General features: G+C 49.4%; 1 protein-coding gene across 9 annotated transcripts in view; it reads right to left on the bottom strand.

The window, feature by feature from the left end:
• Positions 1–24,079, bottom strand: part of ADAM23 (ADAM metallopeptidase domain 23) — an 889,186-nt gene that overhangs the window by 343,289 nt on the left and 521,818 nt on the right. For all 9 annotated transcript variants that reach the window (XM_073541893.1, XM_073541894.1, XM_073541897.1 and 6 more), the window contains exons 8-9: positions 21,616–21,695; positions 624–689 (exon numbers count right to left, since the gene is read on the bottom strand). In XM_073541893.1, coding sequence (XP_073397994.1) covers positions 624–689; positions 21,616–21,695 — 146 coding nt within the window. The remainder of the gene's footprint in view (positions 1–623; positions 690–21,615; positions 21,696–24,079) is intronic.

Below are 24,079 nucleotides of genomic sequence, written 5' to 3'. Positions count from 1 at the left end.
TAGTGAAAGAAACAACACGCACATGAAAACAGACATCTGAATGAGGACTAACATGTAATGCTCTGCATTTAGGCCACTCGGTCGTCCGGACGACCATCAGATGTTTTCGCACCCATTATAATCTACTGAGCAGGTCACAGTCAATGGTTTTTTGCAGAGACATGTCCCATTTTATCAGCATCACAGATAAACATCACCCTAAGTCTATGGGTGGGTGAAAATCACGGCAGCACACGGATGGCATCAGTGTACAGACCGTGTGCTTCCCATGATTAACACTGTAAAGTGTTGGAGACGCTTTGTCATTCATTTATTTATCCATCACTGAAAATAGCTGAAGAAACTTAGATGATAAAGACTAACCAAACACTGATGAAACTACGATGTCAAACACTGATGACACTCGTATCACTTTTTTGCGTACATTAAATTCACTGACGTCTGAATGAGGCCTTAGTTGCAGATTTTCAGCACAGGATCTGCACAGGAAACCTGCAACAAATATTCCACATGTGAATAAGACAACCAGTGTTTTTGAGTCCAGTTATTAATATTTAGTTTCCATCCAGTTGTTTCTTGGGGTGGTAAAGAAGTACATACTAAAGAGTGGTAGTCTTGCTTACCATTTGATGGTCATTTACAATCATAAGTTCCACATATTTCATTTCTTCAAATACTCCTCGGTTCACCTGTAGGGAATATATTGTAGTAATTGCATGAATAAATCTGACACTACAAATCATTGCCCTGAGATTAATATTGGTGATGTAAAGAAATGCAAAGCACAAGGTGACAATAGATGAAGGGGCGGTAAGCTACATAGCACAACTAAAAAAAATTCATTATTGTATATTTCTAACACATGTGATACCTGGCTGTCAAACACTTGTTCGGCCAACAGTTCTCGCTCTCCAGTACCCCATACACAGGAACACTAGGCTCAACCAAGCATTCATGGGTTTTCAATGAGAAAAAGGAGAAAACTGCCATCATGCCCCTTTGACCATGGATTATCTCCCAAAGGCCGGCGTCACACTACCATATAACATGGCCGGGTTCTATGTGATAGAACATGGCATAGTGCTCGGCTCAGTGTTATACTATGGGGCAGCTCAGATCTGCAATTATTTTCTCATGCGAAGCATGAGAGAACAATGGCAGCAAGCTGATATCACCTGAGTGCAGTGCAATATTCGCCGACGCCAGCAGCAGAGGATATGACTTCCTCTGTCTCCTGCGCACATGTGCTGCAATTCTCTCATGTGAGAGGATCAGAGTACCAAGCACTGACACGCTCACCACAGGGCAGAAGCTGAGTTGTCATTAGCAGATCGCATTGGATGCCATACATTAGTGTGATTTCACCATAGGAACAAATGCCAAAACTTAAACTGCCCAATCTTTCTCTCCCCAATACATTAGACGGTAGGCCACTCCCACCTAGATCAATGGCCTCAGTCAACTTTAAAGTGGACCTGTGTTAGGCGTCGGGTTCCTGTCGTTGCACAGCAGGAATCCCGAGCCTTGCGTTCGGCAGTCTCCCATTCCTCTCCGGCCGCAGAGGAGGCTGCTCAGCAGACTTGTCGATCCAGGGACTCTGCTCAGACCAGCTCTGTAGGTTTGGTTCCTGCTGCCACCTCTAGTCCAGCTATAGCAACGCATGCTGGTCAGCAGCGAGCTACTGCAGGGACTAAGTCCTCCTTTCGGTCCACTGAGCATGCCCGTGGGACGATCTCTCATTGGAGATCAAAGGTCACATGCTTAGGTCCTTCTCCAGCTCGGATTGGACCATCAGGAAGGTCAGAAAGGTCCCGGAAGGACGCGGCTATAAAAGGTTTGCATGGCCACTCGGGTATGCGCTAATATAGAGAAAGATTTAGACCATGTGGAGTGAGAGTTGTATGCATGTATGAATGTCTCTGGTGAATGACTCATTAGAAACTCCTACCCTTGGTACGCATGTGTTGTGTAGCCTAGCCTGCTAGCGCCCAGGCTGAGGAGCAAGTAGGAGGCAGAGTCAGAGACTGGCATCAACGCCAAGTGGTGGCTTGGTCTTTACGCCACGGTTCACTTGGTCGACACTCCACAGTCGCCAGCGTCACTTAGTGGCGTCCGCAGTTGCGATGCCACACGCTTAGTAGGTCTTTAGGGACTCTGACCCTGTGTCCTTGGGGCTGAGTTCTGTGACCTGATACTGAGCATTTACCTTGCTGAGCTCTGTGAGCTTTAACAGGCTCCGGCATTTATGTTCAGCGGTAGTGCGGCTCTGTGAAGCAACAGAGTCCGCCCCTGTAAACACCGGGTGACGTTAACCTGCATGTGTTCCTCTATTATACCACCATATAGGGTCCGCCATTACTGAGCAGCAGTTTACCACCCCTGCACGGTGGACCCCGGGCTGCGAACGCACCTTATTACCATCTTTACTATTTGGTGCATTCCACCAGCCCTAACATTATATACAGCGATTGCAGTGGTACATCCAGCAGCGGGAGGGTAGGTTGGCGGCTCTTGAGCGCAAAACCTCAGCTGTGGATGTTACCACAATAGCTGTTCAGGCTGCTAGCACGGCTTCAACTACTTTGTCCACTGCCACCCCTGTTCCGACATTATCCCGCCTCCTGCTGCCAGATAAATTTTCTGGCAATAGTAAGGCATGTAGGAGATTTCTGAGGCAGTGTGCAATACACCTTGAGCTCCTGGCTGCATGTTTTCCCTCAGAGCGGGCTAAGGTGGGGTTCATAATATCCCTCCTGTCGGACAGGGCGTTGGAGTGGACCACGCCATTATGGGAGAACGACGATCATGTGGTACAGAGTGCTCCACGGTTCTTGAGCACTCTGAAACAGGTCTTTTTAGGACCTCGGGTCACCCATGATACGGCGCTCCAACTTCTGGCATCGATACATGGTTCGTCCATGGTCAAAATCATTTTGCCGTCCACTTCCGGACCCTAGCATCTGAGCTGGAGTGGCCGGATAAAGCCCTCATTCCTGTATTTTGGAGGGGGCTGGCTGGCCATGTGAAGGATGCCCTGGCCACTAGGGAGAATCCTGCCACACTGGAGGAGTTAATAGCAATATCTACTCGCATGAACCTCCGCTTTAACGAGCGAAGGTTGGAGCGAGCCCAGTGTAGTCAGAGGTTTCGGTTGGCACCCACCTTCGCCAAACCTCTGTAACCTCCAGTCCAGGCGTTCGAGCCACATGAGGCCATGGAGACGTCTTGAGCGGGATCCAAGTCCTGGACCGCTTGGGCACGCATGGTCTGTAATGTCTGCCAGCAGTCAGGACATCTCACCTCCAGATGTTCTCGGCAACTGGGAGAGCGTTCCCGTTTGGTGACCTTGGGAGCTGGCTCACTAAACGCAGCAGTGTCTTCTTCTAAGTTGACCTTTAAGGGGACAGTTTATATTAGCCAATCCACCCATGTGGTAGAGCTTTGCGTGGATTCCGGGGCAGAGGGCAACTTCATGTCCTCTGCTTTCGCCAGACGGCACGCAATTCCACTAGTTATGCTCTCCAAGCCAGTGACCATACGAGTGATAAATGGGTCGACACTACCATCACAGATAACCCATCAGACCATCCCTTTTACGTTATCTATGCCTCAGGAGATCATCTCCCTGCTAGTCATTCCCGAAGGAATTGACGAAGTCATCTTAGGGATGCCGTGGCTAAGGTATCACTCCCCTCATATAGAGTGGTCCTCAGGGAGAATTCTGGGATGGAGTAAATCTTGTGTTGGTAGATGTCAAAGGGAGTGTGTTCAGGTTGCTACTACTGAGGCACCCACAGATCTTTCCTCCCTCCCCAAACACTATTGGCACTATGCGGACGTGTTCTCCAAGAAGGCGGCGGAGACCCATCCGCCTCATCGCCCCTATGACTGTCCTATCGACCTCTTGCCCGGTGCTGAGCCTCCTCAGGGTCGAGTTTATCCACTCTCTATCCTGGAGATGGAGGCAATGTCTCAGTATATCAGGGAGAATCTGGCAAGAGGCTTTATTAGGAAGTCAGTGTCACCTGCAGGGGCGGGGTTTTTCTTTGTGCAGAAGAAGAACGGAGAACTACGCCCATGCATAGATTACAGGGGTCTTAACGCCATCACCGTTAAGAACAAGTACCCTTTGCCCCTGATATCGGGGCTTTTTGATAGGTTGCGGGGAGCTAGGGTCTTTACCAAACTAGACCTGCGGGATGCATACAACCTGATTCGCATCCGTGAGGGGGACGAATAGAAGACAGCATTTAACACCAGGGATGGGCACTATGAATATCTGGTGATGCCCTTCGGGCTCTGTAATGCTCCGTGCGTCTTCCAAGACTTTGTGAATGACATCTTCCAGGATATGCTCACCACCTCGGTTGTAGTCTATCTGGATGATATCCTCATCTACTCTCCAGATATAGACTCCCACAGGAGAGATGTTTGCAAAGTCTTCGACCTCCTACGGGCAAACTCACTCTACGCCAAGTTGGAGAAGTGTGTGTTTGAGCAGGAGTCCTTGCCATTCCTGGGCTATATCATCTCCACACAGGGATTGGCCATGGATCCTGCCAAGCTACAGGCGGTTATGGATTGGAAGGAACCTCATTCCCTCAAGGTGGTGCAGCGCTTTATGGGATTTATTAACTAGTACGGCCAATTCATTCCTCACTTCTCAACCTTGGTAGCTCCCTTGGTGGCCCTCAACAAGAAGGGAGCAAATCCTAAATTGTGGTCAGAGGAGGTCTCCAAGGCCTTCCTCTCTATTAAGTCTCATTTTGCCAGCGCTCTCATTTTACATCGCCCCGATGTAGATAAACCCTTTATTTTAGAGGTGGATGCCTCGTCCGTCGGTGCTAGAGCGGTCCTGTTCCAGAAGGACGCTCAAGGTTGGAAGCACCCTTGCTTCTTCTTTTCTAAGACCTTCTCACCGGTGGAGAGGAACTATTCCATTGGGGACAGGGAGTTGCTGGCCATGAAATTGGCCTTTTCTGAATGGGGCCCATTACCCCTTGCAAGCCTACACTGAGCAACAAAAATTTGGTGTATTTACAAACCGCACAGCGGCTAAATTCTCGCCAAGCCCGATGGTCTCTCTTTTTCTCCCAGTTCCACTTCACCCTACATTTTCTTTCCGGTGAGAAGAATGTCCGGGCCAATGCGCTCTCTCGCTCTGTGGTGTCAGCAGAGGAGGAGGATGAGCCTCAGTTAATTGTACCATCTGAGAGCCTGAGGACGGTGGCTCCAGTCGCCCTTGACTCTGCACCCCCGGGCAAGACTTTTGTCCCTGCCCGTTTGCGTCCGGATGTCCTCTCTTAGGCTCACGCGTCCAAGGTGGGTGGACACTTTGGTACAAAGCGGACAGTTGAGCTTTTGGCGAGAACGTACTGGTGGCCGCATATGGCTCGTGACATCAGGAACTATATTCAGGCCTGCGTCTCCTGCTCCAAGAATAAGTCTTCCCGGCAATAACCCGCTGGGTTACTTTACCCCTTACCCATGGCAGACAGGCCCTGGGAGATGGATGGCATGGACTTTGTGGTGGGTCTACCCAAGTCCAGTGGCAGCACAATTATTTGGGTCGTCACCGACCATTTTTCTAAAATGGTGCACTTGGTGCCTCTCTCTCGGCTACCTTCCGCACGGGGCCTAGCAGTGTTGTTCATTAAACACATTTTCCGGTTACACGGCATGCCAGACAAGATTGTGAGTGACCAGGGTCCCCAGTTCACATCTCAGTTCTGGAGAGAGCTCTGTCGCTTGCTCAGTATTGAGCTGAATCTCTCCTCGGCCTATCATCCCGAGACAAACGGGTTGGTAGAGAGGGCCAACCAAACCCTGGTCACATATCTCTGACATTTTGTCTCAGCCAGGCAGGATGACTGGGCATCCTTGTTGCCATGGGCAGAGTTCGCCTTAAACAACACTGTGGCCGATTCCACTGGCCAAATCCTATTCCTCCTTAACTACGGTCAACATCTTTGTGTCCCGGTGCCCATGCCCGTGTCTTCCACCGACTCTAGGGTGGCAGACTGGGCGGTGGAGGCACGTGATATTTGGGACCACCCCCAGGATGCTATTCGGGCCTCTAAGAAGAGAATGAGGGCCTCCACAGACGCCCACCGGCGTCCTGCTACAACCTTCTCCCCTGGCGACTTAGTGTGGCTTTCCGCCCGTAACACCAGGCTGCGAGTCGAATCCGCTAAGTTTGCTCCTCACTACATTGGTCCCTTTAAGGTCCTCAAGCAGATCAGTTCTGTGGTCTATCTGCTGGCCCTTCCACCACACCTGGCTATCTCTGACACCTTCCACGTGTCCCTTCTTAAGCCGGTCCACATGTCTCGGTTCTCCGAGTCATCTGCCGGAACATCAGACCTGTCCTCAGACGAGTTTGAGGTTAATGCCATTGTGGGATGCAGGGTGGTATGTGGAAAAAAGTTTCAATTGGTGGACTGGAAGGGTCATGGTCCAGAAGCTCCAACCTGGGAGCCAGTGGAGAACATCCGCGCTCTGCTTCTCATTGCAGCATTTGAGCGTAGCGAGGCTCAGAGGGGAGGGGACCCTATGATGGGGGTAATGTTAGGCGTCGGGTTCCTTTCGCTGAACAGCAGGAATCCCGAGCCTTGCATTCGGCAGTCTCCCATTCCTCTCCGGCCACAGAGGAGGCTGCTCAGCAGATCCATCGATCCAGGCGCTCTGCTCAGACCAGCTCTGTAGGTTTGGTTGCTGCTGCCACCTCTGGTCCAGCTATAGCAACACATTCTGGTCAGCAGCGAGCTACTCCAGGGACTAAGTCCTCCTTTCGGTCCACTGAGCATGCCCGTGGGACGATCTCTCATGGGAGATCGGAGGTCAAATGCTCAGGTCCTTCTCCAGCTCGGATTGGACCATCAGGAAGGTCAGGAAGGTCCCGGAAGGATGTGGCTATAAAAGGTTCGCATGGCCGCTCGGCCATGTGCTAATATAGAGAAAGATTTAGACCATGTGGAGTGAGAGTTGTATGCATGTATGAATGTCTCTGGTGTATGACTCATTGGAAACCCCTGCCCTTGGTATGCATGTGTTGTGTAGTCTAGCCTGTTAGCACCCAGGCTGAGGAGCAAGTAGGAGGCAGAGTCAGAGACTGGCATCAACGCCAAGTGGTGGCTTGGTCTGTACGCCTCAGTTCACTTGGTCGACACTCCACGGTCTCCAGCGTCACTTAGTGGCGTCCGCAGTTGCGATGCCGCACACTTAGTAGGTCTAGAGGGACTCTGACCCTGTGTCCTTGGAGCTGAGTTCTGTGACCTGATACTAAGCGTTTACCTTGCCGAGCTCTGTGAGCTTTAACAGGCTCCGGCATTTATGTTCAGTTGTAGTGTGGCTCTGTGAAGCAACAGAGTCCTCCCCTGTACACACCGAGTGATGTTAACCCGCATGTGTTCCTCTATTATACCATCATATAGCGTCCGCCATTACTGAGCAGCAGTTTACCACCCCTGCACGGTGGATGCCAGGCTGCGAACGCACCTTATTATCATCTTTATTATTTGGTGTGTTCCGCCAGCCCTAACAACCTGTCATTTGATTCCTTCTGCCTGAACCATGGGCAGCATGAATCAGAGTCTGGCTGTGCCATTACAGCCAGGTGTGTATTACTCTGAAAGATGTTTCAGACTAAAAATACTTTGAAAATCTGTCTAGGAATTTTAAGCCTCAGCTTACTAGTCCGATGTGTTCTCCAGAAGGCTTCAACCAGACACACTCCAGTCAATTGTCAGGTTTCTCCACATGTTTGTACATAAGGACAGACATGTCAACCATGGCTAATGGAGCTAGAAAAAGCCAGCTGAGGACTGAGTCAGACTAATCAGGCAAGGCATACAGTCCCTGCTGGTGTTTCAAAAAGCTATGCTTACTCTGAAGTGCCACAGCAATTCAACCGCGCAGCCAGGTTTAGCGTCAAGCTGCCCTTGGAACGTTTTTGCCTAATATGTATGGGGCCTTTAATCAAGAACCACTGCTATAAATCTCCCTAAATCTGCTCTTTCTTCAAAATGCTTGGGCACAGATTTCTAGTGAGTAAACTCTAAAATGTACGTACAGTAGGTAATTGGTAGAGGTTCAAGCTGGTAGAGACCACTAATGTGACCGGCCCCTTCTCTATCATTTTCACTCAAATGGAAAGCCCCATCTCGTACATTTGGTGTAGCAGTCACACTAGGACCCACATCTATTTCGTCAATGTCAATGGAGAGGCATTCGTAAATCCCATAGAGATGAATGAGAATTATGACCAACTCTGCTCTGAAAGTAGATTGTGTCAGGACCCAATCCTAATAAAGTCCGTGGAGCCTCATATAAGAGTCTCAAACATGGGACTAGCCAGATCTTCCTCTAGGGAAGGACCCAGCCAAGGAGTGGTTCCTTTAGGAAACCACCATCACCACTTATATTAAGTGGCCCTCTAAGTCAATATCCAGCTCTTTACGAGTCCACAGATATGACAAGGGAAACACCAAGGCCAGGTATCCATCCATAGACAGCTGTTTCAGGGTGTTGCCCCTCATCAGTGTGGAGTAGGATTCTGGCTAGGAGGGAGCAATGCCTAGTAGACCAACATCACGAAACAATCACTGACCTCAGGGAGACCAGTCAAAGAAAACACTGCAGCAGCCGGCAAAGGCGCTCAATCAGTGAAATTCTAGGTGCGTTGCTCCCTGGGAAATACGAATATGCAAATAAAGTCCATGGAGCCTCATGTAAGAGTCTCAAACATGGGACTAGCCAGATCTTCCTCCAGGAAAGGACCCAGCCAAGGAGTGGCTCCTTTTGGAAACCACCACCACCACCATATTAAGTGGCCCTCTAAGTCAATATCCAGCTCTTTACGAGTCCACAGATATGGCAAGGGAAACACCAAGGCCAGGTATCCATCCACAGACAGCTGTTTCGGGGTGGATATTGACTTAGAGGGCCACTTAATATGGTTGTGATGGTGGTTTCCGAAAGGAGCCGAAGTCGTGCTGTACGGTGCCTAGTGGATACAGGTCGCAGTTAACGACCATGCCGACAACGTACTTCCGGCAGAATTTTCCGGAAGCGGCAAGGCCCCAATGGGGGCCCATGATATGACTAGTGGCTGCAAACCAACTGCTGGTACCTGTCACCGGAGTGGTGTGGCTCCAGATGACATTATGTGGTAAATCCCTCGGCCGCCAGGGAGTGGTCCTAACCCAAGGAGAGACTAACGACCGTCATCCGATCATCTTGGGCATGAACATACTGTGGGAGTTCAGCAATCTACTCCGCAAACGATACCACGCAGGAGACCCTAAGTCAGTGGGGTTCTCCCGCGGCCCAGGGGCAGGTCTTCCAGCGGTTGGTGCTGGAGGCATGAGTGCTCCCGGAGTGTCAGGAGGGTGAGGTGCTGGGCAAGGTCATCGCACCGGCGGCCCCTGCGCTCATGCTTCCTCCGGGGCAGACGGTGGTGGCTCTGCCGATCCGCACCCCGATACCACTGGAGGGCGTGGAGGTGCAGGTGGAACCATGTTACTCGGAACGGTTGCACCCTGGCATCCTGGTGGCCCGCCACAGTGCGGGAAGGGACCGTCTTGGTACGTTGTGTCAACCTGGAAGTTCAGGATATCTCCCTGAAGCCCCGGGCCGAGAAGGCCAAACTAGTAAGGCCGTTGGAGGAGATGCTGCCGGACCCCGCGGTCCAGTTGAGGGTGCAACCCGAAGATCCCTGGGCAGTGATGGTACAAACCCAACAGGCTGCCGCATCCTAGGCCCAAGAAAAAGGTCGAGTAATCCTGGAGAGAATGCGGGCCTAACTTTCCGGCCTAGCGCCAGCCCAGCTTCTCCAAGTAGAGACACTTCTTGGACAATTTTACAGTGCCTTCGCCAGCCACGAGGACGACTTCGGATGTACCACGGCCATCACGCATGGGATCCCCACGGCAGGAACGGCCCCCATCCGGGAGAGATATCGGCAAATACCACCAATAAATTGCCCACGGGCTCACAAAGACAGACTTTGACCCAAGATACGTTGCTGATGTTGCGCCAGTGGGAAAAACTAGCCATCAAAAAAGGACTTTTATATCGAAAAGCCATGTTACGAACCACATCAGCTACGATATGGCAGGTAATCATGCCCGGAGCCCATCTCAACCAACTGGCCCGGGAAGCCCATGAAAAGGGGGCTCATTTTGGTGCTCAAAAGACTACAATGGCTCCAGCAGATAGTGTACCACCCATGCTTGCACGCTGCTGTAGAAGAAGTTTGTCGAACCTGCCACCCGTGTGAGCTCACTAAACCCCCGCGCAACGAGCCCCGGTGCAAACTATTGTAACATCAGCCCCTCTGGAGCTTCTTACGGTGGACTATCTAACCATAGGTCCTGCCTATCAGGGGTATGAACATTGTCTCGTTATGGTGGCCCATTTCACCAAGTTTGCCGTGGTCACCCCCACCCGAGACCAAACAGTGGAGTCGGCCGCCTATGCGATTTGTAAGAACTTTATTCAAGTGTAAGGCTGTCCACAACGAATACATTCGGACCAAGGAGCGTGTTTCCTAGGAAAAGTCATGGAAGAGTTACACCATCTTTACGGTATCGATAAATCGCGGACTACGCCATACCACCCGCAGGGAAATGGAGCTTGCGAATGATTCAATCGTACGCTAATCCAAATGCTGCGCACCCTGGAGAGCGACCGCAAGGTCCGCTGGCCTGAATATGTCCCCGAGCTGGTGTGGGTATATATCATTCGGGTGCCTGGTTACACCCCCTACTCATTGCTGTTCGGACGGGAAGGAAAAGGAATTACGGAGGTGGAATTGAACCCGGAAGAACCCCAACCCTGGACCAGGGTATCCTCGTGGGTCCGAAACCACCGTCACCGGCTGCAGACCCTCCACCGTATCATCCATACAAAGCTCCAGGATCTATAACACCAGGGGGAGCACTGCCCCCACCTATTGACTTTCAGACTGGGGATCGGGTACTCGTACTTGATCAACGCCCCAAAACAAGTTAGAACCACGGTGGGAAGTGAACCCATACCAAGTGTTGCGCCAAATAAGCCCCGACGGGCCTGTGTACGAGATACAATCCGAAGGAAACAACGCACCTCTCACTCGGGTTGTGCACCGTTACATGTTACGACCTTGTACGTCTACCGATCCCCCGCGGCTCAAACTGACCCTCCAGGTCCCCGACCCCTGCCCCGGCCTGGGACCTGGATGACAAAGAGGACTTCCCCGTCGCATCTGCGGGTCGCCCTAATAGTGGCACTACAGTAGACCCGGGCATCCCACCAAAACCAACTATTCGACCACCCTCCACCACCCAAGAAGACTCCACTACACCCGAGCTTCGACGCTCCGAGCGGTCAACAGCTGGCAAACCCCCTGAACGTTACGAACAGGACCAGTTTGTATGGCGACAAGGACTGTCGCCCCAAAAAGCTAACCCGAATCCACAAAAACTCTCGCCCGAGGACTGGCGAGCATACAGGGTGGGGGAGTGTCGGAGGAAAGGCCCCTGTCGAGTGCCCGGGCCGGAACCAAGGGAGCTGTCATCTGGGTTCCGGGGAAAACTGTCCCCGGGAGGCAGAATTCAGGGACGGACCATTGTGACAGACAGATGGGCTGGGGGAGGGACCAGTACAAAAGAGGCGGGGAATTCCCAGGACGATGAGTCAGCAGACCGACACAGAGACAGCAGGAGACCGTGGGAGCGGCTCACCAGTGCCAGGGAGGACGCTCACCGAGGACTCCAGAAGGACGGTACCGAGGTGATTATCTGCGACTTGCTGCCCCGCTCCAGCCCGTGGCCACTGTGGCACCAGTTCAACCCGCTGCCGCCTGCCCTCGGCCCGCGGCTGCGGCCTGCCCACGGTCACCCGCGGCCGCTGCCGTCTCACCCCAGCCCACGGCTGCGGCTTGTTCCCCGCCACCTGCAGCCGCCCTGTTCTCACCAGTGGCCGCGGCAAGTACAGTGCCGCTGGCCACCACTGTCCCACTGCGCGCAGCAGGGGCCGGGCCTCTGCTGACCGCGGACCCCCCGTCGCAGCCGTTAGCTACGCAGGTGGCCAGTCATTCGCCACCACACATCGCTGCCGCTTGCCCCAGGCCAGGGGCTGCGGCCCAACCATCCAAGGACTCCGCCGGAGCCTGTGGGGCTCCAGTGTCATCAGCGCGCCGGAGTGCGCGAAGACTTCGTCATCGCCTCCGCAACTGGGCCCAGCAACTACTACGCTGAAAGACCACCACCCCGAACGGCGGGGGGCGTCTGAACGGCTAAGTTGACTTTATAATTAAGGACCTCTAGTCGGCCATACCGCGGCCCTATAGTGACCGGCTGTCGCCGGAAGTAGTCGTGTTCTACCCGTTTGTGTGTGCTTGTATAGAACCCCTGCGAGGGCAACCCCTGTTACCCCTTTTGGTAATCAGGCCGGGACTGAGGAAAGTTCCTTCTAGTCTTATAAACGTTAATATAGAAAGCACCTAATTGTCTCGCGAAGCGTCACTGCATCCTGCAAACACCACAATCCCATCATCCGACACCTGCTGACGCTAATGCCAGTGAGAGAAGGAGCAGCGGATGGGAGTATTCATAATCAGCTCCTGCGCTGTAAATAAATAATTTAAAAAAAAAAAAAACAGCGTGGGTTCCTCTGTATTTTTGCTAACCAGCCAGGCAAAACTCACAGCTGAGGCTGCAACCCTCAGTTGTCAGCTTCAGCAAGGCTAGTTAGAATAGAGGGGTCCCCACGCTGTCCCATGGCCCATTATTTAAATAATAAAAAAAACAGCGTGGGGACCCCTCTCTTCTTGATAACTAGCCTTGCTGAAGCTGACAACTGAGGGTTGCGGCCCGCAGCTGTGAGGTTTGCCTTGCTGGTTTGCAAAAATACAGGGGAACTCACGCCGTTTTTCTTTTAAATTATTTATTTACAGCACAGAATTGGCTGATGAATACTCCCATCTTCCGCTCCTTCTCTCACTGTTAATAGCGGCAGCAGGTGTCGAATGTTGGGATCAGTGGTCCCATCTACTGACACCAGTGACCGAAGGTAAACTTTATACCTCCAATCACAGCTGAGCGCTCACAATCTCTTTTTACAGCGTGGGAACCGCAGCTGTTTGACCATAGGGGATGATTTCACCGCCGATCAGAAGCAATGTTTGCCGCACTATCATGCACATGACAGAGCAACATCACTCTGTGTTTGGACAGCCAAACCCAAACAGTAACATGGACTTCCTGGTGAAGTCCGTGTTTGGTGTCTGTGCCCAAACAGTAGGTGTTCGGTATGGACGCCGAACTTTACTGTTCGGGTTCGCCCATCTCTAGAGACAGGTTTCTATTATACTTTTCCTATGATTGTTCCACTCCTGATTTTGGCTTACAAATACTGAGGTAAAATACTGACCAAATACTGAACATGTGACCCTGGCCTAATGCTAGGGACAGATAACTTAGATTAGTGGCTTTAAGATGCTCATAAACAAGTTTTGTAGCATATCACATCATATTTAAGGCTTATGTAAACAATTGTAGTTTCAGTCTGAGTGCAATCCGTCAAGACATCGGCTCGTACTTGGACCAATGGTATTGAGTGAAGCAGTTCACATTTCCATTTTTTTCTTCAGACCGAGTGATCTGGTGACAAAAAAAATCACTGCATGCACAACATCGGACCAAACTCGACTGATATCTGAGCGTGGTCCAATTTTCATGGACAGACTGAATGGAGAAGATGGAGAAACTTTTTTTTTTTAATTCTCCACATCTGAGAAAAACAGATCTCACACTGATCAAACTGGGATCAGAGTCTGATAATAGTATCATTAGCATAATCAGATCATTTTTCTTGGATAGAGAACATACGATCTTGTGATCTGTTGACAAGGCATTATCTATAGACACCAGCCGACCCTCACAGCCATCTGAACCAAATAAAGATTAGCTGGTTCAGAGTTTTTGAGACTACCCTCCTATACGGACAGAGGATGGCGACTGGCAGCCATTCCCTTGTCGTCTCATAATGGACATAATGCCACATTCACATATTCAGATTTTGGTCAGTATTTTACATCAATATATTTGTAAGCCAAAACCAGAAGCAGAACAATCAGAGGAAAAGTGTAATAGAGACATGTGCAACACTGTATTTTTCACCCACTCCTGGTTTTGGCTTACAAATAGAGATGGGCAAATCCAAACAGTAAAGTTCGGGGTCCGTTCTAAACACTTACTGTTCATGCACAGACTCCGAACACGGACATCTCCAGGATTTGGCACCTTGAACATCGGCTGTTTCCCACACCGTCATTTGCATGACAGCGTCAGAAACTCCGGCGGCTCTGATCGGTGGTAAGATCATTACCCTGGGTGAGAGACCTGCGGATCCCACGCTGTCAAATGACTGTTAGCCAGCATCTGTGACCAACAATAAAGTGGTTACCGTTGGTCACAGGCGTTGGCTGATAAGAGAGTACTACTCTCATTAGCCATGGATATTGGGCCCCCCAGCCTAAAAACAGCAGCCCACATCCACTCCATAAAAGAAGCATCCATTAGATGCGCCAATTCTGGTGCTTTGCTGGTTCTTCCCACTTGCTCTGGTGTGGTAGAAAGTGGGGTAATGGTTGTGGGGTTGATGTCATGTTTTATGGAACGCTCTCATGCAGCAAGCGGTGCCACAATTGATGTTACCTGGGTTCATCAGCTTTGAAGTCAGGCAAACTTTCTCATGGCAGCTCAGCACTACACACTGCAGGAGCAATTACGCTCCTGGGTCAGTGTGATCCAGCTGGCGTGGATAGTGTATTAAACAGAGAAAAAAGGGGAGTACAAGTCCAATATCATAAAAATAAGCAAGGTTTATTAAACATGTAGTACTGACAGTTACATAAATGACAAAAGGTATATAAAGGATCAGATAAGTATCTGCTGCTTGTTAGTCCTAAGAATTGACAAAATAAAGTGCTTAGTGCTTGTAACAAATATGGGCCATACTTGAGAGATTTAAAAGTAAGAGAGATCCTAACAGGTGCGCATCCTGAAAAAATCCACTAACCCAAGCCATAGTGCTTACCCATATTGAACTCTGCCAAGGACCACAAGCAGCCCCGCCACCGACGCGCGTTTCGCCTCTTTTTCAAGGTGATTTTTTCAGGATGCGCACCTGTTAGGATCTCTCTTACTTTTAAATCTCTCAAGTATGGCCCATATTTGTTACAAGCACTAAGCACTTTATTTTGTCAATTCTTAGGACTAACAAGCAGCAGATACTTATCTGATCCTTTATATACCTTTTGTCATTTATGTAACTGTCAGTACTACATGTTTAATAAACCTTGCTTATTTTTATGATATTGGACTTGTACTCCCCTTTTTTCTCTGTTTAATATGTTATGCTGGAGTGTCCATTCCCCATTGAGACGGCACTACATAGTGGGCGACTCTATTGGGATATACTGTACATTTGGTTCCGTATGGTTTTGTTTTATATGGCGTGGATAGTGGTTGCATCACTGATGTGACCGCTATCCAAATCATCCGGATAATTGTGGAACAGTATGGATTATCTTCACCTCGGACAGATGAGGGATATGAGAAAATGGAAAACGGTCTTAGGAGCGCAGGAAAGAGACTCAGACAAGAGATGGGTTTAAACCACAACGCGTTTCGACGGAGGATCCGTCTTCATCAGGTGGAGGTTTTCGGTTTTCGGCTGGAGCTGCGGAGGAGACCTGACATCCTTGTCTGCCCCTGGGTTGCTTCCTAAGCGCTCCTTTATGACCACTTATCACTGACTCTTAGGTGAGGGATATGGTTGTTTATTATATTTATTCCTTTTCAGGGGACATGGTAATTGGTGGATTAGGCATAAAGGTGAGTATTATGGTTGCTTATTATTTTCTGTTTTTTTTACAAGTGACATGGGCTTCAATGGATTAGGCGTAAAGTCGAGTATAACTGTGCTTCTTTATTTTTAATTTAAAACAAAAGGTGTCAGTGTCTTTCAATTAAAGGATTTTACTCTGGCTGTGTATTTTTTGCAATCTAGCTATGAGATTAGTAATGGGGGTGTCTTATAGATGACTCTCTTTTATGAACCCCTGGGCTTTATGCCAGCTGTCAATAAAAAGCTGACATCAACCCCACTGTGACGACTCCTGGAGTGGACCCTCTGGGTCGTGGCACCAACCCTCCCAGGGCGAGCTGGCCTAGTGAGGACCACCACGTATACAGGGAGTGTCAGGAGCAAGCCCCAGGGGATGAGGTACCACGACTGCTGGCACCAGGCGGCCGGCTCACAGGAGACACGGGTGAGTGTGTCTGAAGGAAGGTACAGGATACTAGGGAACACCAGATGTGTACACGGAAGTGCGCTAACTACAGGATAGTGCAAGACGGGTACACGTGAGCACGTATGGCGTGTAGCGAGTAGTACGTCCAGAGGTGAGCAAAGCAGGATGCATGCTAGGAGCACGACAGAGTACTGAATTGAGCAGCAGTCGTGCCAGGAGGTGTAACAGAGCACAGGGACAGAGTGAGTGCTAGTAGGCACGACTGAGCAAGAGACAGAGCACAGGATCAGCGAGTGTGCCAGAAGGCACAACTGAGCCTGAAGCAAAGTGAAGATTCAGAGCGTGTGCCATGAGGCACAATAAAGTACAAGGCAGAGTACAGGACCTGAGTACAGTGCACAGCCAGGCAGGGACACAGCAGACCAAGCCAGGAAGCACAACAATAATCAGGCACCTCCCAAAGGTGACCTCCCACTACAGCTTCTGGGTCAGGTCCTCCTTTACCATAGAGAGGACCGACCTGTCGACTAAACTGACAGGCGCGCACAAGTGCAAACACAACATTGGGGAGGTGGAAACCAGGGTACGAGAAGTGTGCGTGCGCACCCGACGGGACCCCCGGAGCGGCCGCGGCTTCGGAAGAAAAGACGTCGGGACCCAAGTCCCGCCTCCTGGTGAGCACGGCGTGACAGTACGCCCCCTCTTTCTAGGAGTGGAAGACCGCACTTTATCTTTAGGAGAGAAATCCAGGCGCCTCCTATCTGCATGCGATTTTATCCGATCCAGAGTCTCTCCAAGAGAAAATTTGGTCTCCTGCCATACCCTGGAGAACTCCACGGACAGAGAGTCAGGGACAGGTATGCCTGAGACAGGACGGACCGGAAGAGGCACACTGAGATGCTTGGAGGACGAAGAGCTGGTGCGGTTATTGTATACCAACTCAGCCCGAGGAAGCAAGCTGTCAGAGGATGGATGCTTGGGTGTTTCGCTCTTGGCACAGGACGGACAAGCAGCTACAAGTCTTTGACATCCTGAGAAATAGACGGCCACCAATAGTAATGGGATAAACGGGAGAGCATCCTCTTGACACCAACATGACCAGCAACCGGCGATGAATGTCCCCAGCATAACACTCTTTTTCGGTTATTCTCAGCCACAAAGGTAAAGGACGTCAAGTTGACGGAAGCCACAGTAATTATCTTGGACCGGTTGCTAGATAGATGTGGAGACTGACTCTCAGCCCCCTTCTTGACAATGTCATTAGTCATAGACCGGTTGCTTGACTGATGTGGAGACTGACTCTCAGCCCCCTTCTTGACAATATCGTTAGTCATAGACCGGTAAGCAGAGGGCGGACCTGTAGACGTCAAAGACGGGCAGGCAGAGTTCATCGGGTGGACGAACAGTAGGCACCTCTTCTGACAGGATGGTCCCCAATGGAGTAAATCGCCGGATCGGCAATCCAGAGTCAGCCCATGAGTCCGTAACCAAGGAAGACCAAGAAGAAGTGTATGAGATGAAGTCGGCAATACGTGGAAGAAGATCCTCTCCCGATAACACGTGCCAATCTGCAGCTCTACTTCTTCAGTGACCTGGTTAATGGTGTCCTGCAAGGGCTTACCGTCGACCGGAACTACCAACCTAGGAGTCTCCAGGGATCTGACAGGAATCCAAAACCTATTAACTGCCTCGAGACTAATAAAGTTACCCGCTGCGCCCGAGTCCACAATAGCCGCCACAGAAAAACTGTTGGAACCAAAATTCAGCGAAACGGACACGAACAGGGGAAGAGAGGAATCACATACACCTGAGGAGACCTCTCCTACCAGGCCCAGGCGCAGGAGCTTCCACGGCCTCCTGGGACATGAGCGAAGAAAGTGGGAGGCATTCCCACATTAGAAACAGAGCACTTGGGCAAGCCTCTTCTCTCGACACCGTTGAGCTATCTCGAGACGATCCACCTGCATAGGCTCAGGTATGGGATCTACAGAAGATAACTCGTGTAACGGATGAGAAGAACTGCGAATGGACGAGGAGAGGTGAGAGGGCCCTCTCTCTCTGGCTGACTCACGGGTGCGCTCCTGGAATGCGTGTCGCGAGAGAGATGAGGTCCTCTAAAATGGTAGGGATATCTCGGCCCGCCAGTTCATCTTTGATCCGACCGGACAGACCACGCCAAAAGGCCCCTATGACCTACGAGGTCATCATTATTCCAACCAAGTTTGGAGGACAAGGTGTGAAAACATATCGCATATTGTCCAACCGATAAAGTACCTTGATGGAGATTAAAGAGGGACTCGGTGGTGGAAGCTAGGCGATCCGGCTCGTCAAACACCTTGCGGAAGGTATCCAAAAAGATGGAAAGCTGGGAGACGAGTGAATCATCACACTCCCAAAGGGGGATTCACCCACGCAAGCGCCTTCCCCTCTAAGTGGGAAACTATAAAGGCTATTTTAGTGCGATCGGTGGGGTAATGCTGCGGCAGAAACTCAAAAAGCAAACAGCACTAATTCAAAAACCCGGGACACAACTCAGGGTCACCACTATATCTGGGTGGCTTGCATAAGCATGGCAGCGAGTGCGGGACCAAGGCCTGGGCTGAAACGGATTGTATGGAAAGGAGCTGATTATCTACCGACGCCATATAGTTGAGGATCTGGGCCTGGGAATCGCGTTGCTGTGCGAGTTCCTGCTGGAGGCTAGCCAGCTGGGAAGCATTTCCAGAATCAGCGGACTGTAAGGCAGATAAACAGGACTCCATGGACTTGAGAAATAACATAATCCTAGTTTGGTTTTCCCGGAGGAACACCAGCTCCTTTTGGACTGAAGCCGCAGTACCAGCGGGGTCCATGGCATGATTATACTGTGACGACTCCTGGAGTGGACCCTCTGGGTCGTGGCACCAACCCTCCCAGGGCGAGCTGGCCTAGTGAGAACCACCCCTATACAGGGAGTGTCAGGAGCAAGCCCCAGGGGATGAGGTACCACGACTGCTGGCACCAGGCAGCTGGCTCACAGGAGACACGGGTGAGTGTGTCTGAAGGAAGGTACAGGATACTAGGGAACACCAGATGTGTACACGGAAGTGCGCTAACTACAGGATAGTGCAAGACGGGTACACGTGAGCAAGTATGGCGTGTAGCGAGTAGTACATCCAGAGGTGAGCAAAGCAGGATGCGTGCAAGGAGCACGACAGAGTACTGAATTGAGCAGCAGTCGTGCTAGGAGGTGTAACAGAGCACAGGGATAGAGTGAGTGCCAGGAGGCACGACAGAGCAAGAGACAGAGCACAGGATCAGAGTGTGCCAGGAGGCACAACTAAGCCTGAAGCAAAGTGAAGATTCAGAGCATGTGCCATGAGGCACAATAGAGTACAAGGCAGAGTACAGGACCTGAGTACAGCGCACAGCCAGGCAGGGACACAGCAGACCAAGCCAGGAAGCACAACAATAATCAGGCACCTCCCAAAGGGGGAGGTAGCCTGATATAGCACATGACCACTAGAACTTCCGGGTCAGGTCCTCCTTTACCATAGAGAGGACCGACCTGGAGACTGAACTGACAGGAGCACGCAAGCGCAAACACGACATGGGGGAGGTGGAAACCAGGGTACGAGAAGTGCGCGTGTGAACCCGATGGGACCTCCGGAGCGGCCGCGGCTCCGGAAGAAAAGACGTCGGGACCCAAGTCCCGCCTCCTGGAGAGCGCGGCGTGACACCCACAACTATTATTGCACTTGCTACCGCACCAGGACATGCATCATTATTTCTGGGATGGCTAAGAGCTGATGATTATGTTAGTCACCTGTCCGATGTGAAGATAATCCATACTGTTGCAGGACAATCCAGATGATTTGGATAGTGGCCACTTCAGTGAGGCGAGCGCTATCCACGCCAGCCAGCTCATACTGACACAGGAGCGTAATTGCTCCTGCAGTGAGTAGAACTAAGCTGCCATGAGAAAGATCACCGGAGTTTAAAGCTGATGAACCCCAGTGACCTCACTTAGGGCACTTAAAACAGCTGACATCAACCCCACAACCATTACACCACTTTCCACCTCACCAGGGCAAGTGGGATGAGCCGGGCAAAGCGCCAGAATTGGTGCATCTAATAGATGCGCCTTTTCTGAGTTGGCTGCGGGCTGGTATTGTTAGGCTGGAGAGGGGGCAATATACAATGGGGGACCACACCGCTTTTTTTATTATTTATTTATAAAATTGATAACCAGCCATGAGACAAAGCTGACAGATGAGGGTTGCAGCCCACAGCTGTCAGTTTTGCCTGCACTGTTTATTAAAAATAGAAGAAACCCCACGTCATTTTTTAAAATTTATAGCACCGGAGAGGTTTATTATTACTCCCATCAGTGGTGCCTGCTCTCGCTGTTATCAGCAACAGCATGTATAGGCTGAAGAGAGTAGTGCTCTAACCTTTTTATAGCCAGTCGCAGCTTCTGGCTCACACTGTCATCTGACATCCACAGCTCTCTGACCGGCGGTAATGATCTTACATTTGATCAGGGTAAATGGGGTCCGGGTTCAGGTACTGTTCTAGTACTGAACTGAACTTTTTTTTTTTTAGATGTTTGGCCGAACCCGCCGGACCCAAATATCCCGTGGGTTCACCCGTTGCTACTTACAAATACTGATGTAAAATACTGATCAAAATATTGAAAATGTGAACATTGCCTAACATGTATACTTGCTGAAGTTGACTGCGTAAAACCTCATGAATATTTGATCTGCATAGTTCTGTACTGACAAATGAGCTGAGGATGTACAGATAGGATAACCATTTGAGATTCACATTGACCACGCCGGTGGCAGCTATAATGGTCTACATTGTTATTACCACAATTTCCTAGAAAGGAATATTATAAAAAAATAAAAATAAATTTGTACTAGTATTTTTCTATTGTATGTCGACATTTTTTCCATATCCTCGTAATAATGACGCTTTCCCAACAATGTCAATCTGACAATGTTACTACAATTCAGTTTCAAAGGTTACCTTGAAATAAACCCTTTGCAAGTGAATAAAACTGTGATGCTTTCAATGCAATCAGCAACTCTAATCTGAGACTGGAGAATTACCACGTGTAGAAATCACGGGCTATGATTGTCAATATCTATAGTAAAACATTGATTTCAGACCACATGTCAATTTAAGTTCTTATAATTATTACATTACTAATATCATTATTATTACATTATTAAAAATATTTATTCTTACATTGTATATTTAGCTGGATAAAATGCCTACACATGGGTCTAGAATATTCTTGGCAATGTACATTTTCCATTTTTACTTACATTCAGCGCTCTTTTTCTTCTTCTTCGCAACCATTGTGTTTGTTCAAAGAATGGCTGCTCACTAACTTTGCTATCTGTATCTGGGAAAAGGGTATATACAAATGAACACCACCATGAAAGTATTGCAGGTATCTTTAAGATGTACAGTTGTGCTCAAAAGTTTACATTTTTTGGCCTTTTTTCAGAGAATATGAATGCTAGCACCAAAACATATTCTCCACTCATGGTTAGTGGTTGAGTGCAGCCATTTATTGTCCAACTACTGTGTTTTCTCTTTTTAAATCATAATGAAAACCCAAAACATCCAAATGACCCTGATCAAAAGTTCACATACCCTGGTGATTTTGGCCTGATAACATGATAACAGTTGACACAAATGGGTTTGAATGGCTATGACTGAAGAAAAAGGTTTGGAGTTATCATTCATGTTCTCTGAAAAAAGGCAAAGAAAAGCAACAATTCTGCAGGGGTATGTAAACCTCTGAGCACAACTGTATACACATTAGAAATGGACAATACCACTGTGGGGGGTCTGCGTTGAATGCCATAAAAACGTACATTAAATCGTCTTTATAATAGAGACCAATTACAGTACAGGCCATGATGAAATCAAGTGAACTGACCACCTTAGAGAGTAGAGGCGTTTAGACTTCTAAAACGTCTAAAACTTTTCATGTATGAGAATTAAAATACTAATCAAGCGAGAGGGATGCCCAGATTATCATTATTATTATTATTATTATTATTAAATATTATAGCGCCATTTACTCCATGGAGCATTACATGTGAAAAGGGGTATACATAATAAAAACAAGTAAAGTAATCTTAAACAATACAAGGTAGAGCTGGTCATGCAGTGGCTTGGTCGATCGGTGGTTAATGCAGGTTGTAGGCTTGTCAAAAGAGGTAGGTCTTCAGGTTCTTTTTGAAGGTTTCGGTGGTAGGCGAGAGTCTAATATGTTGTGGTAGAGAGTTCCAGAGTAAGGGTGATGTGTGGTAGAAATCTTGTATGCAATTGTGGTTAGAGGAGATAAGAGGGGAGTAGAGAAGGAGATCTTGTGAGGATCGGAGGTTGCGTGTAGATAAGTACCGGGAGACGAAGTTACAGATGTATGGAAAACACAAGTTGTGGATGGCTTTGTATGCCATGGTTAGGGTTTTGAACTGGAATCTTTGGGTAATAGGGAACCAGTGTGAGAGTGTTAGAGGGGAGGCCACAGAGCAGGAGGTTGTAGTAGTCAAGGCGTGAGATGAAGGCATGGACTAGGGTTTTGGCAGATTCTTGGTTGAGGAATGTACGGATCCGTGAAATGTTTTTGAGTTGAAGTCAGCAGGAAGTAGAAAGGGCTTGGATATGTGGTTTAAAAAAAGAGAGATCAGTATCAAGGATTACCCTGAGGCATCGAGCTTGTGGGACTGGGGAGAGTGAGCAGCCATTTACTTTAATGGATAGGTCTGTTAGGGGGGTAGAGTCTGGTGGGGGAAAGATGATGAATTCTGTTTTGTCCATATTAAGTTTTAGAAATCTTGCAGAGAAGGATGAAATAGCAGACAGACATTGTGAGATTCTGGTTAGTAGGGAGGTGATATCTGGTCCAGAGATGTAGATCTGTATTTCATCAGCATAGAGGTGATACTGAAAGCCAAGAGACTCTATGAGCTGTCCAAGGCATAAGGTGTAAATGGAGAAGAGCAGGGGCCCTAGGACTGAACCTTGTCAGACTCTGACAGATAGGGGGCGAGGTGAGGAGGTGGTGTGCGAGATGTCTAGTCTGTTAGGTATGATGAGATCCAAGATAGGGCCAAGTCTGTGATGCCAAGAGATGAGAGGGTCTGTAGTATTAGGGGATGGTCCACGGTGTCAAAGGAAGGGGACAGGTCCAGGAGGAGAAGGACAGAGTAGTGTTGTTTGAACGTGGTGGCTAATAGGTCATTGATGACCTTAGTTAGGGCAGTTTCAGTGAAGTGGTGGAGCCGGAAGCCAGATTATAAGCAGTCAAAGAGGGAGCAAGAAGAGAGGTGAGTGGACAGTTCAAGATGGACGTTTTGTTCCAGTAGTTTTGTGGCATAGGGAGAAGTGATAAAGGGCAATAGCTAGATACAGAGGATGGGTCAAGAGAGGGCTTTTTGGGGATAGGTGTGATTGAGGCATGTTTAAAGCTTGAGGGGAAAACACCAGTTGTTAGTGATAGGTTGAAGAGATGGGTTAGGGTTGGGATGAAGACTGTGGTGAGGTTTGGGATGAAGTGGGATGGGATTGGGTCAAGTGCACAGGTGGCGAGATGTGATCTTGAGAGTAGAGTGGAGAGTCGAACTTCTGTAATGGTGGAGAAGTTGGTTTTGGAGGAGGAGGGCTGGGCAGTTAGGAGGAAGGGCTCTGGGGGTTGTTGACCAAAACTGTCTCTGATGTTATCAATCTTCTGCTTGAAAAATGAGGCAAAGTCTTTAGCTGAGATGAGTGGAG

Source organism: Dendrobates tinctorius, unplaced genomic scaffold (assembly GCF_039654945.1).
Source record: "Dendrobates tinctorius isolate UK_male_01 unplaced genomic scaffold, ASM3965494v1 ptg000125l, whole genome shotgun sequence".
NCBI lineage: Eukaryota > Metazoa > Chordata > Amphibia > Anura > Dendrobatidae > Dendrobates > Dendrobates tinctorius.
The sequence above is the reverse complement of the archived record's forward strand: the minus strand, read 5'-3'. Positions and strand labels throughout refer to the sequence as shown.